Source organism: Lagopus leucura, unplaced genomic scaffold (genome assembly GCF_019238085.1).
Source record: "Lagopus leucura isolate 7727_CA_CO unplaced genomic scaffold, USGS_WTPT01 Super-Scaffold_100008, whole genome shotgun sequence".
NCBI lineage: Eukaryota > Metazoa > Chordata > Aves > Galliformes > Phasianidae > Lagopus > Lagopus leucura.
In genome coordinates, this window is record NW_024962265.1 from 31697884 (window position 1) to 31713643 (window position 15760).

General features: G+C 41.8%; 1 protein-coding gene across 1 annotated transcript in view; it reads right to left on the reverse strand.

The window, feature by feature from the left end:
• The window catches only part of PPM1H (protein phosphatase, Mg2+/Mn2+ dependent 1H), a 130866-nt gene that overhangs the window by 47242 nt on the left and 67864 nt on the right, over nt 1-15760 (reverse strand). Inside the window, exons 3-4 of the mRNA XM_042872876.1 lie at nt 11694-12038; nt 3863-3975 (exon numbers count right to left, since the gene is read on the reverse strand). Of these exons, the coding sequence (XP_042728810.1) occupies nt 3863-3975; nt 11694-12038 (458 nt within the window). The remainder of the gene's footprint in view (nt 1-3862; nt 3976-11693; nt 12039-15760) is intronic.

Consider the following 15760-nt stretch of genomic DNA (forward strand, 5'->3'; position numbering starts at 1 on the left):
CTCCAAACACAGCACAAAATGGCAGTGCCTGCAGTTGCTGAGCAGCTCCTCAGCCAGACAACATGAGAGCCAGAAGAATGCTTGTGCCAAAGACAGTTAATACGATCATACTGCATTAGAGTCATTGGAGTGATATTGGGTAAATGTTATGTTGCATGAGGCTATACAGTAATGGGCAGTAATCAGTAAAAACATTTTAAGTTCTTGTTTTACTACTGCTTCATCACTAGCTATAAAACAACATACTAATAAAGAACATAAAACTGGAAGAACTGAGATTAACAAGGCGTGTTATGACAATTTAGAAGTAAAAGTCACTTTAGCAATATAAAACTGAACAATACTGTTTAAAAGAATCAGCAGAGAAGATTTACCGTTCCTTATTAAAAAAAATAAACCAACCAACCAACAACAAAAAGACCAAAGAAACCCTAGATATTCAGAGTGTCTACCACAGGGTAGTAACCACGGCGTATATATCAATCTGGTAGGCAAAATATAAATGCCGTGTATCAGATAGCCCACTACAGCACTATCAGTCCTTGCACAGACAATGCTAACCACTGAGAGGTGGCAAGAGAAAGGGTGGCATTTAAAAGCTTTGGCCAACATGCAGACATAAATTTTGACTCCACAAGTAGGTATATTTATGGCAGATTCCAAGAATGATTAGCAAGCCATTAGAAAATGCAATCAGCTCCCTCCAAGTTGTTTCTATCAGGCTCTGAAGACATTACCTAATTTTTAGTAGGATTCTGGTATCATGTGCTGTTAGCGTATAATTATTACAGAAATGCGATTGCATCGTTAGCATAAGTTTAATTGTATCACTGACATTAGTGATGCCATAACATCAAGCTCAATAATGGTTCATAACAAAACGTACAATTAGCACAATTTTTCTCCTTTTTACACCAACCAAAAGTGTTCAGCTTGAAGAAGCCTAATAGTCCCTACAGAAGTGAGCTAGGGCTGAACCTGAAAGGATTGCTGGCTGGTAATTTAGTAATATGGTAATTAAAGTCTTTTCATGATGTAATTACACATCAACTACAAAAGGACAGCTGCTATACAACAGTGCCAGGGTACGTGGCATGAAATGATTAGATTTGAGAAGCTTTAGTGGTTAAACTGAATACCACAGGCATAAGTCTGAGGTATAGCTGGCACCACATAGCACATTATTATTCAAGTCTCACACTTCCAGTTTCCTCAGTCTCATTGTGACAGTAACAGTTTGTTGCATGTACCTTGGTCCTTTGACAGCAGTAGCTGTTCAAAACCCACATCTACAAGCTTCTGTTGTTTCTAATTCCAGGTAACCTCAAAGCCTAAGCCCTCTTTTGGGCAGAAGCTATACCAATAAGGATTGTGTAAACAATTACCGATGCTGCAGCATGAAAACACTCGTAGATTAGTTAACTGCAGTTATTTTTCAGAAATTTATTCTAGCACGTGGGCAGAGAAGGTAGGAGACTGAGGACAGAAGAGGCAAAAGTGAGCTGGTGAACTCAAGGAAACCAGAACTCCCCTGAAGTACTGAGGGTTTTGGCATCTACTTCCAAAAGCAACAAACATGAGGCGCATATTCGGGAAAAAAAAAAACAAATCCCACTCTTCTCCTAAAAAACATGTAAACATTTTGTTTAATAGTTCCTCATTACATTTCTCAGTATTCTCATTTGTATCTGTGCAAAACAAAAAGTTGACAATGCAAGGCATGAGACAGTAAAAATGCACATATTTTTCCACTAACACAAATAAGGAACTTCTTGGCTACGTGACTTGGCCCTTAAAAATACAACAATGCACTGTGCGCCCTGGAAGTAGGCAGACAAGCTCAGAGCTGCTTTTCTAGTCCTAAAATGTCATTTTAGGAATGAGAAGCAACTTGGATGGTTCACAGTAACTGCAGGCCTCCCTCCTACCCCTGTCCTGAAACATGAGAGGCAGTGAGAGACTCAGATCAACCAGACTTCTACACTTTAAAGCTTCTTTTAAAAATATTTTATTCAGCTTGGAAAATCTATAAGCAGGCCCATGTGAAAATGAAAGATTTTGGAAATTCTGAGAATTCTCCTCAGCATGAGTAAGGCTTCCATGAGGTCCATTTGGAAAGCGGAAAACCAAACTGTTTCGGATCTGAAGTGACTCTGTTACCTATAGGGATCTGAGGAACGAGTAGAAGAACTTCAACCTTAGTTCAAAGATTACTCAGCCTTGCCAGTGGCTTTCTTCTTTTCCTCTTTTTCTAAAACAAAAAAATGTTTTGGATGGGGTTTAATGAATATTCAAAGCCTCTGAGTGGTTTTAACTAAGGTGGACACTGGGACTATTTCAAGATCACCACCAATAAAAGTTTATTCCCGTGAGTATCCACAGGATTCAATGGAGCTGAGGCTGCTCTCAGGAAGCAGAAGGAAGATCCTGGGGGAACTGCAAGCAGCCGGTAATTTAAGACTAAAGACCTCAGCCCTCAGAAGCAGGTCCTGCATGGCCAGTTTTGCACTACACAAATAAGGAACAAAGCAATTAGCTAACTCTATGGAAAAGACTCAACTGTACTTCAAAGCACAGTAGTAAAGGAAAACACGATTACTTGTAATCTGATGGAAGAGAGGTAAAATGCAACACAGTTAGTGGTTCTGAGGAGTGGACAGATGGTCAACTCCAACTTGTTTCCAGGTACACTCTGCGAGGACTCATCTGCAAGGACTCATTCATTTGCCAGTTCAAGGAAAAAGATTTGAATGTCACTTGTCAAGAGGAACTTGGTGAGCAATTTACAACACATGTAGCAAGTTCAGCAAATTAAGATCACTAACAATGGAAAGCAAAGCACTTTATGCGCAGTGGATTTGTCTTCCTACACACTTCAGTGCAGCAAAAGACTTGAGTGCTGTCTCTGTGAATACAGAATGAAACATGAACTGTGTGCACACTAAACCCAAACAACGAAAACATGTAACTGTAGTGTCTTCATCAAAATACAACAGTGTTCAGTATCTGTACAGACTTCAATTACACAGCTACTAACTGAACCCAAATGCAGTCTGTGTCACGCAGAGAACTACGCTCTGCTGGCCTGTTTATGCAGAGCACTGCCAGAAGAAACATGCAAAGGTATGAAGTCTTGCAAGAACAGCCTCGTTCTCTCTAGCAGTGGTATGGGCAAAGAATGAGAGAGAAGGAAGGAATGCAAGTGAGAGGCTCCCAGCATGTTCCTAGTTTTAGCTAAGTCAGAAGAAAAAGGAGCTTCTCATAATGAGATGTAAAGCATCCAACTTCTAACTGAAGCAAAGTAACAATTCTTGAGCTACAGCATTCAGTTCTGAGAAACAGGCAAGTACATGAGTCAGAGCAGGACACAGTAAAATTCCTAGCTTTTGGATAGCCTCTCGACCCCCCTGCAGTATATTTACTATACTCTCAATACCATTTTCAAAAATATTAAAATCTGATAGCCAGGTGGGCTTCCAAGGCTAGACCTAGGGACAGCACCCTCAGGATCAGCAGTTCCAGATGTAGTCCCCCATCAAACAGTGTTCAGCATACAATTCTACTACACCTGTTTCAAAGGCTCTTCATAGTGTCTTTTCACTTCTCTGCCACCATCAACTCATTCAGAGACAGCAACAAGAAAGAAAAGATGGGTCAGTCACCTTGAGTGCATCCACCACTCAACTAGACACTGGAAGTCCATCACTACTGCATTAATTTTGCATTAATTTTAGTGAGAACTGTTAAGAGCCCAGACAAAAAACAGAACCTCCTGGTGATGCTATTTGCCACTAAGGAACTTGATAACACCAGATCTTGGGAGTTCGGGTGTGGGAGTAGAAGAGACATCACACTCACTTACCTGCTATCACCAGCATTTGCCACGTAAAGCTTCCCCAATAAATACACAACCACAAGGGCTGTGCAGCCACCAGAAATATTATACACGGTCCTCTCTCGTTCTATTTGCAAATCCTATAGGAAAAGAAAATAAAATGTATTAAAAAAAAGACAGCATTGTAATTAATACTTTAGAAAATGAAGATTCCCCTAAAAAATTACAATTTTCTTCAACTGCAAGTCACATTAGCTTTCTTTTCTATTTCAATTCTGGCTATATGCTCAGAAAGAATGGAAAGTCTTGGAGTACCAACTGCTTATGATAGAAAGCTGGGGATAAAACAGGACAGGACTGTAAAACATCAGGCATCGTGGAATAAAGGGCAATGCTGAGGGATGCAAGAGATTTTGCTACAGAAAAAGCACAAAGGCAGCAAAGATAAATGTAGCTGAACAACACGTACGTGGTGGTATAATTGGAGAGCACTTTACATAGACAGCAAATAATTAATGAGACCTAGCTATGACATGAATAACTACTTGGTCTCCAAAGCGAAGGCTAGGATTGTGGAGCGTACACCTTTACAAACAGCAGCAAGATGCACTCATGCAAGAGGGCTACCCTTCAGAAATACAGAAAGCAGTGATGCTAAACTAGTTAACAAAAAAAAAAAACCAACAGTGTGAAATAGAACAACATCAGTAGAACAACAAAAGAATATTAGTACTAGGCATTCACAGAATTGCCAGTATGAGCCACAGTATGTAAGGCTGTATCTTGTCTCACTGATTTCATGAGGCCCTGGAAAGAATTTGTGAACGTGCACCAATTTAGAGAGGTATGTACCTACTCAATCGTTCTTCCCATGTTAAACTTCCAACTGATTCTGAGTTTAATAAGAAATACTACATAAAATACCATATAAATATAAAAAGCCCCCCTGCTTAATAGATGTGGAGAACACAAGTCACATCTGTCACTGACAATCAGTCAAGCCCAGCAGTATACATTATCCCAAGAAAGAGACCATGAAAAAAAAAAAGGTAAAGGAGCTACTTCCTAGTATTCCATGCATCTTCAAAAAACTAATTGTATGTCAGTGAACTCACTCTGCTGCCTCGTAGCTTAGCTTCTGGTAATAACCCAACATGTTAAAGTCGCCTGCCTCTCCTGAGTCCAGAATCCAACCTAATATCAAACTGGTCTTTCCCTGTAATACTAGATTCAAACAGGGAGTGTCAGCTAACATAGCTATTGCAAGTAACTAGCAGATCTTTTCAGCTAAACCTTGCCTCTCTGTGTGCTGTACTTCATTACTCGCATTAAGCAACAAACAGCTCAAATTGTCCATGCCTTGGGGTATGGGATTTAGGGCTTTATTTCAGAGCTTTATTTATCCGAGCAAAAGAACCACAACAAATGCTAACTATAACAGCTGCAATTTGCTTGGAAACCTGCAGCACCAAGGCAAGCCAGGGACTGCTCGTTGTTTCCTACACAATTCTGAAGAGGGAGGTGATCCAGGGCAGAAGCGGGGATGCTCAGCAGTGCTCAGCGACTGTCCCAAGCGATCTGGACAGGGAGTGCTCCTATTACTAATAGCGCCTGTCACAAAGAATGTGACTCTGTGCAGGCCAGAGTGCAAACAGCCTGATCTTATTTGTGCCATCAACACAACAACGGGGAGAGCAGTGGGGACAGCAGAGGTGCACAGCGCTAACCAACATGGCCATCATCTGCCACACAGAGGAACTGCAAGCTGCTCTGCCGCAGACACTGGGTTTTGTGGCTCTTGTGGCTCTTGCTAGTCAGTGCAAGTATTTTTTTTTTTCCCTTAATTTATCTCCTTTTTAATTTTTATTTTTTGGTAGGTAGGCTGTGGTGAAGGCCAGGAGGAAAACACCTCAAAGCTAAAATCAAATCTTGCAGAGCCTTTGGTCACAGACATGGGCTTGTTGCATATGCCACTTTATCTAATCTTGCCATAGAGAAGCTGATTTTCCTCCCCGTGGTTTCCATATATTTTTAAATTAAGCTGAAAAGAGCAGTTCAAAGGAAGCAGATGTTTCTAACCATCAAAATAATTTAAACTTACAAATACTACAGTGGATTTTCCAGGCACCGCCAGGAATTTTAAAATAGCTTCATCTCTGCTGCTCGGAGTATCCTCTGAGACCTTGAAACAAAGTACAATTCCTCACCTGATTTCAGCCCTGTCACATGCACACTTCATGAGTGCTGGAATGCCTATATTAAAATCTATTCCCTTCAATAAGAAGAACTCAGAAGCGTTTATTATGGGATGGAGAATAATCCTTAGGGCCTCATTCTCAGAGTTTGCTTAACTTAAACTAGATCTTCGGTGCTGAAAGAGGTTTCCTATATCTCAACAAAATTTGAGGGGAAAAGATAAAACAAAATGAAGCCCACCATTACTACTAACTCATTCTGACGTAGAGATACCGGTTTTTAATGAAATATGTTTCATCAGTGCTGCTGGGAAAGGGGTGCAGCACAAAGAGATGCAGAACACCTCTGAAACCTTTAGGGGTGTAAAGAGTTCTAGATGAAGGCTAAGTACATACAAAATTTTCCTAATTTCCCATCTGGGGAAAGATTTCAGAGCAACCTTTTTTTCTCTTCCCCCATCTCCTTTTCCGTAGGATGCAAAACATTTCTATATAGCAATCTGCTTGTAGAGGAAGAGCCGAGCAAAACTGGGTTAAATCATACTTCTAGTACTTGAAGGGGGAATGACTGTTTACATGGGTTAATTATATGACAAGGGGGAATGGTTTTAAACTAAGACAGGGGAGGCCAACTGTGTTCAGGGCTGCATTAGAAAAGGGGTGGCCAGCAGGGAGAGGGAGGTGATTGTCCCCCTCTACTCAGCTCTTGTGAGGCTCCATCTGCAGCACTGCATCCAGGCCTGGGGTCCCCAGTGCAGGAAGGATGTGGAGCTCTTGGAGTGGGTCCAGAGGAGGGCACTAAGATGATCAGAGGGCTGGAGCACCTCTCCTATGAAGAAAGGTTGAGGACACTGGGCTTGTTTAGGTTGGAGAAGAGAAGGTTCAGGGGAGATCTCATTGTGGCCTTCCAGTACTTGAAGAGAGCATATGAACAGGACGGGGACCAGCTGTTTATGAGGGTGGATAGTGATAGGACAAGAGAGAATGGTTTTAAACTGAGACAGGGGAGGTTTAGGTTAGATATTAGGAGCAAGTTTTTCACTCAGAGAGTGGTGATGCACTGGAACAGGTTGCCCAAGGAGGTTGTGGATGTCCCATCCCTGGAGACATTCAAGGCCAGGCTGGATGTGGCTCTGGGCAGCCTGGTCTGGCGGTTGGCAACCCTGCACATAGCAGGGGGGTTGAAACTCCATGATCATTGTGGTCCTTTTTAACCTAGGCCATTCTATGATTCTGTGATGATAATATGAACTCTCTTTCAGTCCAAAGGGCAGTATGGGGCACACTCTCAGATCTTGACAGAGCTAAAAAACTTCACTCAGCAAGTGGAAAATGAGTATGAACTGCAGGCTGGAGAATGAAGGGTGAAGAATTAGAAGACTCATTAGTAGCTGTGATAACACCTTCCTAACATCTGCAAAATGGTCTTAAAAAAAAAAATAAATAGAGAAAAAAAAGGATTTCTGTATCTTCTGCTAAAAAGGGTGACGTTTATACCAAGGAGGGAAATAATCTGTGCTCTGCGTCTACTGAGGATGGGGAATGTTGCAGCAGGCAGGAGCAGGGCACCCACAAGAGTTGCCTTATGCCCAGCCCCCCCAGGGGATGGAGCACAGGGGCAAGCTAAGGCTTGGACCTGAGCTTTCCCGAGCAAAAACACTCGTTTGTCATGCTAGCTTATAGTCCTTTTCTAAAAACAGAAGTCGACTGCGCCACGAAGGCAGCACTGTTTGCTCATCCAGAGGCTCACAGCAGCTTGCTCATGCCACCTCGTGGAGATCTGCCAGAGCGGCTCTGGTGCCTCTGTAAGTGTGGTGTGGGCAGCGGCCTGGCGTGCTGCAGGGCTCCCGGCCTCGTCCTTCCTTCCAGCGTTTTCCATCAGCGTGCATGCGGCATGTCTTAGGCTGTGGGCATGAGCCACCGGCAGCTCTGCCCTGGCTGGCTCATACATGCAGGCTGCTGCACGGGCAGGGTAGAGGATGAGAGAGAAGCAAGTGAGAGTGCAGAGAAGTGTGTGCCAGCTGCATACGATGCCAAATTTTAAAAGTTCAGGATCTTGAAAACAGACGTAGGTAAACTGATCAAACCACAGTATCATCATTACAACCAGTCATCATACTACACTAAGAACTACAATAACTATTCTTCAGCTGCATCCATCCTCAGAAGAGGCCCTCTGGTAGTTGTAGCTTGCTTGACAGCAAGTAACTTTACCTCCTATACACAGGATATCCATTAACTTTTTTTTTTTTTTTTTTTAACTAAAAATCATGTTTCAGAGGGCATAAAGTCAAAATTAACTCTTTAAATTGCTTTAGCTCAGTCAAAGAGGCATCAAAATGGCTGTATCACAGCTGCAAGCCCCTTTATTTCTAACGGCTATTTAGAGGAAGTTTTTTTGAAAAAGGAAAACCATTCAGTGTGTTGGTCTCTGAAGATTGATGCCATTTGAGTTTGAAGCATTTTGTGAAAGTATCTGTTTAGATTTGAATCAAAAGAATCTCGAAAAAGAAGAAAAAGCTTGATAAAGCAGACACCACTGTCTTCCAGTAAATCACACAGCCCAGGTATGTGCCATTTTTTCCCATCCAAGATAAAGAGGGTTTAGTGTAGAATAGGTGCTTCCTATCCGAGGTCTTTAAATTAAATACTAAATTGCTCTCATGCACAAAAGGTTAAATTCAAGGAAAGGATTTAGTTTAATGCTTCTATCCAGTAATGAAGACTATTTGGAAGCATCCACTCAGCTCCTGAATCTCTACATACACATCTCAAAACTCAAGAGATGAAAATTAGAGGATTTGACTTGGAATAACTCCAAAACTTAAGCTAATTTATTTTCATTCAAGTAATTGTGGTCACTGACAATTATTGACATTAAGCGTTATTATTAAATAGAACAGTGAAAACACATCACAAAAGCTTTCTAGTCCCAGTTTCAACACAGAGAACACTCTCTAGTAGTGCTTCAAAAAGGAGAGCGTCTTTATTCCTGAACTTTTTAAGTTAGGCAATGACATGACCTGTATCAGCTTCCTACAGTGTTTTAAAGCACATAGCTGTAAGACAGGCAATGTCCAAAAGAAAATCACACCTGACAAAGAAGAATAATTTTTAAAAGCCATTTGATAAATAGCATTTTATTTGACAATCGAGGTTAGAATAGGGAGAGCTTAACAAGAATTCAAAAGACATTTGGGGAAGAAAGAAAAGGTAAAAAAAAAAAAAAAAAAAAATCTCCTGATAAAAGGGAACAAAACCTTCAATAGATAAACCTGTCAGGTTCAATTGTTCAATTTAAAAAAAAAAGTATCTTTATCTATCCAACACTTTCACCAGGTTCAAAGGGCTCCTTTCAGTACTAGACGTTTAGGAAACAACACCAAGATGTCTGCCTATGTGTCCAGGAACATGAGCTTTCACCAAGTGCTTGGTAAAATGATACACACTGCTTGCATGAAACCCTTGAAAATTATGCAAGTTTTAACTGCACTGAACTACCTCAACAATATCCACGATGTTCCAATACAAAGCAGCAATAGACAAACAACGTACTGCGGAGGAGGCCCCAAGTCTTCTTACACAGACTGCTAGGAGCATAAGCCAGCAGGAAGTCATAGAGAGGTGGGATGAATCACTGCAGGCACAGATGAAATTCATGAGTGCTGATCTTATGAACCACAGAACCCTTAGGAAGACATTTATGCAAAAGAATATAGTCTTGTCCCTAAACCACGTACGAACACAAGACACCACCTAGAGTTTAAGATAGATACAATTATTTAATGCTTTTCTTAATCTCACTTCTATTATTATTATCATTATACTTCCTTTTAAACCAAAAGATAATGCCAGGAATGTACTGCATTATGATAGTCATACTAACAGTCATTTATACAGCCAAGTAAAAGTAGGAATTAAATAACTATTCTGATCTGTAGAGTACAGTCAAAGGCACAGGGAGGAAAACAAGATACAGGTTGTCCACGGAGGCTGTGGATGCCCCATGCCTGGAGGCATTCAAGGCCAAGCTGGATGTGGCTCTGGGCAGCCTGGTCTGGCGGTTGGTGACCCTGCACATAGCAGGGGGGTTGAAACTAGATGATCATTGTGGTCCTTTTCAACCCAGGCCATTCTATGATTCTATGATACTCTCCACAGTTTGGAAAAAGGGAGGACAGATTACTATAATCCACGTCTGGAATAACCAGACATCACATCTGTAATAAGTTATTCAGGGTTTCTACTATTCTCCTCTATTACGGCTTTTCCACTGCTCTAAGAAACAAGCTTTCAGGAAAATCCCCAGCCAAATACTAGGGTACAGCAGACAGGCAGTATCATCTCTTTCCTCCTTCAACAGAACAGGGAACAAGCTAGTTCTTCCTTTCTGAAGGGGGAGTGCTAAACTGACAGGAGATTTTCACACGTCCTCTTTGCTTGCAGCTAGCAGAAACTCAGCCCAGTTGCTGCAGTGCATTAATATGCTCTCAGGTCCCACACTGAACCATGGCTGTAGATTTACTCATGGACAACTCAATTTGTGATTATGTTTGCCTGCACATCCTTGGGAAGAAAGGGCAATTCTGCAAGATAATTGCTACTCTGAATTCAAAGTGAAAGATCACTTTGTTATAACATTTGAAGTTCCTAATTAGATGCATGTACTAAACAAAATTCATATATATCAGAATAAGCTATGATTGAATCCTGCCTTTGTACTTCTTTTCAGGCAACAAATAAAACCTCTGGGAAATGTTCATTAGTTCAAAAACCTTCTGCTCAAAAAAGAGGCTTAAAAAAAAAAAAGAGAGAGAAAAGACATCTCTCAAGACCTGATCCCAGATGTACTTGCTGACAGACCAAGTCTCTGCTCTGCCTGACTAGAATTATCTTTAAGACTGATAAGGGCTGAATGGGGAAGTGCAGAGCAACTGTATCAATTATAAAAACTCGAAGAGAAAACAGCTTCCAATGGGGAAATTTGAGAATATTCTGTTTCCACAGGACCCCGATCTTTTCCCAGATGTTCTTGCTGCCCACAAATCAAGTGGGTGACAGGAACATCCCTCATGCCCCACTCACCCACACCCAACCGACCTCACTTGAGAGTTGTATACATTCCCACAGACACTGTCTTATGAGCCACCCTAATGCTAACAAGAACTGCAGGTCAACAGATCAAGGAAGCTAGGGTGCTGAGGTGCCTTTGCTGCTGCTTTCATAGAGCAAGGAGGCTTTCTAAGGCACACATCTGTATATGCAGATGTAACAGCCGAAGTTGAAATCTGCTATTGTGAAGCAACACTGATTTTTAATCTTAAAAAGAAAAGAAAAAGAATAAAAAGGAGAGGAAAGAACAAACAAGTTTCTAAGAGTCCTTCTAGCAGAGAAAAGTGCAAATGGGATTTAGGATACCACTCCTGTTTGAGTGCTAGTGAGCTTGGCAGCAGCTTCCACAGACCCAAGAACAATTCCTTGCCTCACACAAATGCAACAAGTAAGCTTTTGAGGCTCTTAAACACTATCTATATATGGACAGAGTTATTTAAGTAGAAAAAAAAAAAAAGGAAAAAAATATATTCCTTACTGTTTGTTTTGCCCAGGCCATGTGACCGATGGACATATGAAGTGTGGACTTCAGAACCTAAAGATATACATACCATTTCCTTGAATGCACTTTCTATAGCCCCAATAACCAGGCACTCATGTGGGATCTTCTTCTCAGTGAAGAAGCGTGTCGGGGGGGTGCTGGGTGAGCCCGGGGCCCCCACACCACCCCGCAGGGAGGCTGCCCGTGTCAGCGTCCTGCTGCTGGTGGATGTGTTGTCAGGTTCCTCTCCCAGGCAGGTGGGTGGGAGAACAGCCGTGTTCCTCAGGATGTCCACAATCTCCTGCAGCTGCTCCAGGATGTGGTGCTGCAGCAGTTTGGAAGCGACCACAGCTGCGCCTGACCCAGCATGTCCATCAAACAGGGACCAGTAGTACAGGTTGATCCCATCTGAGTCCTGGGGAGACAGTAGGAAAAGAGAAGAGACTGTCAGATTGCTGCAACCACAAGTGAGGTGAAGAAGCAGCCAGTGGCTTGACAGCAGCGGGTAAAGCACAGTTAACTCTCCTAGATATAACCTTCCCACTGAAATGGAGAAATACCCATGTCAGTACAACCCTAGGAAATAGATGTGAACTTGTGCCTATTTTTTTTAAACACTCTAACTCAAAAACCCAACAAAAGGATGAACTTGTAGTCTTTTCCACCTTTCATTCCTTACAGAACACTCTTGACCATGCAATTATGTGATACTGAATTTATCTCTTAATGACTGTGTAGTGAAGTATTTGAGAGTTACATCATTGATACATGATAGACCTACCACTATGGAGAGGAAAGCTACCCAAGATGGCACCTGGTACTTCTGTGACAGATCCTTTTCTCACTGGACATTAGGCCAAGGACCTAGCTAGTACCAAGGTGTGGTTCCTACCTCCACGATAGGTAGGTAAGGCCCACCATGCTGACAGATAAGACAGCTCAGACTTTTTGTACCTGTGCCAGCTTGGAAACCAGCACACAGGTCCTCAAGGAAGGTAGACATAAGTGGGTCCAGCCACATTCCACCTATGCTACACATTCACTGCCTAAATATTCCCAGTCTTCTGACAAGCTTCTTGTATAGTACTGGAGTTACATACCCCCTGATCAGAACAGCAAGTGTTTCAGTACAGCTCTCAGAATCACAGCATCTCACACAGAATCATAGAATCATGGTTCTCTACTCAGACTTGTTCAGACAGGTGTAACTCAGCAGTGCTCTTGCTCTGATTTGAGTAGAAACCATGCTCGTGTAGTGGTGTTCGCTATCCATTAGCCCATGTCAGAAGGTAGACCAAATTCTAGGCAGAACAAGCTCAGACCTGCCTGAAAAAGCATTAAGGAGCCAGCCATACCCAAGATAACCTTAAGTTTTCTGTAAAATTCATCACAACATGTTTAGTAAAACATTTAAGGAGTAACAAAATTTGTGTTTGTGTGATGACGTATTTGACAGCAGGATCAGGAAATGATAATTCCAGTCTCTTTTGCCCTGTTTCTTCTTAAATCGGCATCTTCTCCCAGCTTTGCTGAAATAAATGGTTGTGGGGCTGCCCTGCAAGTCAGACAGGAGTAGAGTAATACAGACATAGAAATAAATGATTTTGCAGGGAACTGGAATCAGACAATACTACTGCAAAACATCAAATACTATGAAAGCATAACCTGTATCTCACAACAGTCAAATAACTTAAAAAAAAAATTTAAAAAAAAAGTATCTGTATGTTTCTGTCTGTGGTTTAATTTAGGACAGCAGACATTACAGCAATTGCTCCACAGCTACAATACATGTATTCCTCTCATTCACCTGATAACTGCTCCCTTACATGACAGATCAGCATACAGTCCAGACACCACCTGAATCCCATTACAGTGTTTGCCCAAAACACTGATTATTCAAAATTTGTGCATAGGGCTGTGAACTGCAGCTCCTTTTACTTTCTGCTGTTCCGGTTGTTCCACAAAGGTGCTGTACATTGGCGGCAGGACAGAGAAAACAGATTGGAGTAGGAACACCATGCACTGCCATTCACAAACTCAAAAGAAATTATTAATTGCTGCCCTCAGCTACAAAATCCAAAACCTAATGAAAAACATCTGTTTTGGCAACATGTATGTAGGCCATCGCTACAAGTTCATGCTGTTCAAAGTGCAAAAGGTTCATTACTGAAAAAACACTGATACTTAGAACTTTCTTTGAAATGCATATTCTTAGAGTCTTGATCATAAAAAATTACTTTTGTTTTAAGCTGATGGCCATAAACATAGACAGCGTGTAGTGAAGTTCAAACAAATTCTTAACCATTTCATTAAGAATATAGTCACCTGTACAGTGGAGTTTCCTCAAGTCCAAATTCTATTAAGGTTAGGAATTCAGCAGTTTATCTTGTGCATTCTTCATTTCATTACTGAAATGCTGAGAAATGGGAGGACTGTCCTGTGGATTACTCACCACAGTAAGTATTATATAGTGGAGGGGAAAACAAGAACAAAAAAAATACCCCACTGTTCTGAATGCATCTCCTTATCCAGCCCCACTCCACTTGCCTGTTCTGGTACATACACCAAAAACCTGCTGTGAATTTTTACCCCTGAGGGCATGATGGACAGTTGTGCCAGCTCACTCTTAGCTCAGAACTGCTCCAAGTTCACACTACAGTTGGCTGTAAAGTTCTGCTTAAACTATTTTTAACATGTAATAGGATTACTGACCAAAAAATCTCTCTGTAAAACCAGTTTGCTTTTTGTGCAAAGTATGAAGTAGTTTGCCAACAGAAACAAGCATCCCAAACTGGAAGCGTTTTAACTAAAAACTGAAATCATTTATTTAAAGCAGCAATACTGCTTCATGGGAATAGATGATCGAATTACTTCTGCTTCCATCTCTTAGGGTTTGGTTCCCTGGACAAAATACCTCCCTCATGATACACCATGGACACGTAATGCTTCCAATCTCAAACTGAAAAAGAAATACTTTGCCTTCCACCTAGACATAGCCCAGAGTGTATGGGAAAGATGTGTTTCTCTAGGATAATTTCTAATCTGAACAAGCCTCACATTAGCTTAGTAGTAAAATAAAGGGTTAGGGATCATGAAGTTTCAAACAGCTCAGAACAATACCCTATGACTAAAAGTGAAATTGAAGCATTATCACTTGTTTCCTCTAAGACACTGGGAAGCACGGAGTAGCACAGAAAAGCTCACGTGAGCCCAACCTTCATCCTCAGTCTGTCACTGACATGAATGTGACATGTCAACTCTGGTGGTTCCTGCACAGTTCACCTATCTTCTTGCTCTTTTTTGGACCAGTAGCTCTAAAACAATTCGATGTTGCTACCAGTTAAGCTGAATTGAAACATTCACATTGCACACCTCCACGACAGTTCTCTAGATTGTCTGTACAATCAATAGAGGGGGAAAAAAAATGCAAAAAACCTGTACTTTCACACCATCTTCATATAACTCTGAAGTGGTCTTATTTCTCCCTATCAGCTGCAGAAATAGCCTTGATAACTGAGAGGTCTGTGTTATAAGCATATAAATTCACAGGAGATGACTACCACAATACTGCTCTTATACACGCCTTTGATGTGAGATAAAATCATAGAATGATTTGGGTTGGACGGGACCTTAAAGATCACCTAGCTCCAACCTCCCAGCAGTGGGCAAGGACACATTCCACTAGCTCAGGCTGCCCAGGACCCCATCTAAGCACCTGGCCTTGAGCACCTCCAGGGATGGGGCATCCACAGCTTCTCTGGGCAGCCTGTGCCAGCATCTCACCACTCTCACACATTTAACCTATTTTCTTTCAGTTTGAAGTCATTATCCTTTTTCCTATCACTACATTCCCTGATAAAGAGTCCCTCTCAAACTTTCCTGCAGGTCCCCCTTTAGGTATTAGAAGGCCTCAATGAGGTCTCTCTAGCTTTCCTTCTCCATGCTGAATGAACCCAGCTCCCTCAGTCTGTCTCCATGGATTGGTGCTCCAGCCCTCTGATCATCTCTGTGGCCTCCTCTGGACCTGATCCAACATATCCACGTCCTTCTTATGTCACAGACCCCAAGGCTGAACACAGGACTCCAGGTGGGGCTGCATAAGGACAGAGCAGAAGGGGACTATGACCTTCCTCACCC